General features: G+C 41.7%; 1 protein-coding gene across 1 annotated transcript; it reads left to right on the top strand.

Moving 5' to 3' along the window:
• The first annotated feature begins 1,489 nt into the window (after positions 1-1,489).
• Positions 1,490-2,562, top strand: LOC122001660 (momilactone A synthase-like). Its single transcript, XM_042556536.1, has 2 exons — positions 1,490-1,640; positions 1,729-2,562. Exons 1-2 carry the CDS (start codon positions 1,630-1,632, stop codon positions 2,501-2,503), a joined length of 786 nt encoding a protein of 261 aa, XP_042412470.1. The 5' UTR covers positions 1,490-1,629; the 3' UTR covers positions 2,504-2,562.
• The last annotated feature ends 438 nt before the right edge of the window (positions 2,563-3,000 follow it).

The following is a 3,000-nucleotide window of genomic DNA, read 5'->3' as shown; positions in this document are numbered from 1 at the left end:
ACAACACTTGAACCCTTAATCTGGTGATGTGTGATGATAGTCTTCTTTTATTCTTCTCAACAAGATAGACACTACCACTCTCTTTTTTCTTAGACTCCCTTCTCTTTTTTTTTTATACTTCTCCTACATACTTCACACAAGAAGTATGCATTTATAGGATATGATAAGAATGAGAGTTACTAACATTAGGGAATTACTAATCTTCATCTTAATATCCCATAGTGGGCATATGTTACTTACATGTATTAATGCCCCATAGTAGGCAAAGGTTACATATATATATTTAAAATGAGTTAATTAAATCTTGAAAATCTCTTGCTCCCCCTACCAATTTATATCTGGAAGCTCGCTCATGTCATATTACTGCAAATGGTCATTCGTCTTCTTCCTATGTAAATGTTGATGCATCTTTTGCAATTGCGGAGCTGAATTAGAGGTAAGTACATCCTGCTTTCAATATGAAAGCTGAGGTTAGGTAAGTTGGACCACATTGTTTACCAGAACTATCTAAAAACTTGGAGTTTCCGCTGGTAATCTTATGGGGTTTTTTCACTCACAAGATAAGTCTCCCGACTCACACTGTCATATTTATCTTTTAAGCAATGATATGTTTAAGGAAAAAAAATTTAAGGAAAAATTCAAGGATAGACACATAAAGTCATGGTTCATCATTTCATTTTTTATGAGTCCCATCATTTTATGTGTCTATCCTTAAATTTTTTCTTAAATTTTTTTCTTTGAACATATAATTTTTTGTTTATCTTTATCAGTTTGTATCAAGACCGACACTGTATTCATGAAAAATCACCGACACATGCCTTTGGCTATGGTGCTATGGTAGATAACGAGAGTTTAAATTTCCCCAGGTATATTATAGATATGGAGTTTAAAAAACTTGTAACATGTCATAATTCATCTACGTTTTTAAATTTATCTTAATAACTGATAAAAAAAATTATGGGGGCCAGATCGGTCACGTCTAAATTAATCAGATAGTAAGAACGGAATATGTATTTGGATTTTGAAAAAAAATAAAAAAAAAAAAAAAATCACCGACACTTATCTCGGCTTGCTGGACTTGGTGGTGGTGGCTTCAGAACTAAAGGTTGGCGAAGCTACCAGCTAAGGAGTCAAACAAAGGATATATATTTTTTTTTAAAGGAAAACACTTATCTCGGCTAGCTGAACGTGTGGTGGTGGCTTCAGATCTAGAAGCTAAGTTGGCGAAGCTACCAGCTAAGGAGTCAAAGAAAGGATATTTTTTAAAAGGAAAACTAAGAGATAGAGACAAGGAAGCAGAGACGAAAGAGCCTCCAATCATGCAAGTCACTACATGGGACCGATAACACTCTAAGTCCATATGAAAAACGGGTTGCCTTTACAATCTGCCTTCAATCGATCATGTAAGTCAAGATAGTAACTTATTTTAATTTCATAACTTATTCTATATATTTACATTTATATAGTCAAGAAATAGGAAAATGGAGATTTAAATATTTAAAAGCGTCTAATAATATAATTATCACAAGGATGATATATACCTTCTTATATTAAGGCCTATAAAAACGGAAGAAGAGAGATCAATCAAGCATCAACAAAATTTAGTTCGAGATCAATAAGATATCTTCAATGGAGAGGAGGTCTTTAATTACTTTTAATTTGTTAAATTTTGTGTGTTTGGTTTCTCCTTAGGTAATCGATTGTATGGTTGATTAATTGATTCATCAGGCTCGAAGGCAAGGTCGCCGTCATCACCGGCGGCGCTAGTGGCATTGGCGAGGCCACTGTCAAGTTGTTCGTCCGCCACGGCGCTCGTGTCATCGTCGCTGACCTCCAAGACGAGAAGGGGAAGGCCCTCTGCGCCAGCCTCGGCTCCGACGACGTCGCCTCCTACGTCCACTGCGACGTCCGATGCGAGTCCGACGTGAAGCGCGCCGTGGACACCGCCATCTCCCTCTTCGGCAAGCTTGACATCATGTTCAACAACGCCGGCATCGGTGACCCCTTCGGCAGCAGCATCCTCGGCGAGGACGACACGGCCGCGGTGTTCGAGCGGGTGATGGGGGTCAACGTGCTGGGAGCGCTACTGGGGACGAAGCACGCGGGGCGGGCCATGGTAGCGGCGGGGCGAGGCGGGAGCATCATAATCACGGCGAGCATGGTGTCGGTGGTGGGAGGGCTGGGTCCGCCGGTGTACGTGTGCTCGAAGCACGCGGTGGTGGGGTTGGCGCGGAGCGCGGCGGCGGAGCTGGGCAAGCACGGGGTGCGTGTGAACTGCGTGTCGCCGTCTATGGTGGCGACGCCGCAGACAATGTCGAACATGCAGGCGAGTGAGGAGGAGCTGGAGGCATTGGGAGAGGTGATCTCGACTCTGAAGGGCGTGAGGCTGAAGGCTGAGGACATGGCAAATGCCGCTCTGTTCTTGGCCAGCGACGAGTCGAGGTTCGTGAGCGGCCACAACCTCATGGTCGACGGAGCCTCCAGCGTCACCAAAATATTCTAAATCCTTATCTTCTTCTTCAATAAAGTTTACGTTTGAAATAAAGGATCGATCTCTCATCAGCTCCATTGATGTTCCATGAGTGATATTCTCATAGAAATTACATGCATAAAAAATGACGGAGGGGTCAACAGATAAGCCATGTGGCAGGTCAAGATTCGGTAATATAAGGACCAAATGACGGTTTTCAAGACTTAATCAACATAACTTCCACATAGCATATCAATAATCTTCAACCTTCAGAGCCGGTCAGATTTATCGACTCATCGAGTTGCCAATCTTCCAAGTTTTCGGCTTGCGATATTTTCTAACATTAAAGCACACGACAGTTACAAATATATCCTTTAATGTTTCTTGAAAGAGGAGGAGTCTCTTGAGCTTCTCCCTATAAGATAAGAGGGGGAAACTCTCTCGGAGAAAAGCTACTATCTAAGAGACTATTATGCTCTCGAATTTGATTATGCTATATCATCTACTTTATTATATTTTACCATGGTATT

The sequence above is a fragment of the Zingiber officinale genome, chromosome 1A, assembly GCF_018446385.1.
Source record: "Zingiber officinale cultivar Zhangliang chromosome 1A, Zo_v1.1, whole genome shotgun sequence".
Lineage (NCBI taxonomy): Eukaryota > Viridiplantae > Streptophyta > Magnoliopsida > Zingiberales > Zingiberaceae > Zingiber > Zingiber officinale.
This window is presented reverse-complemented; position numbering and strand designations above follow the sequence as displayed.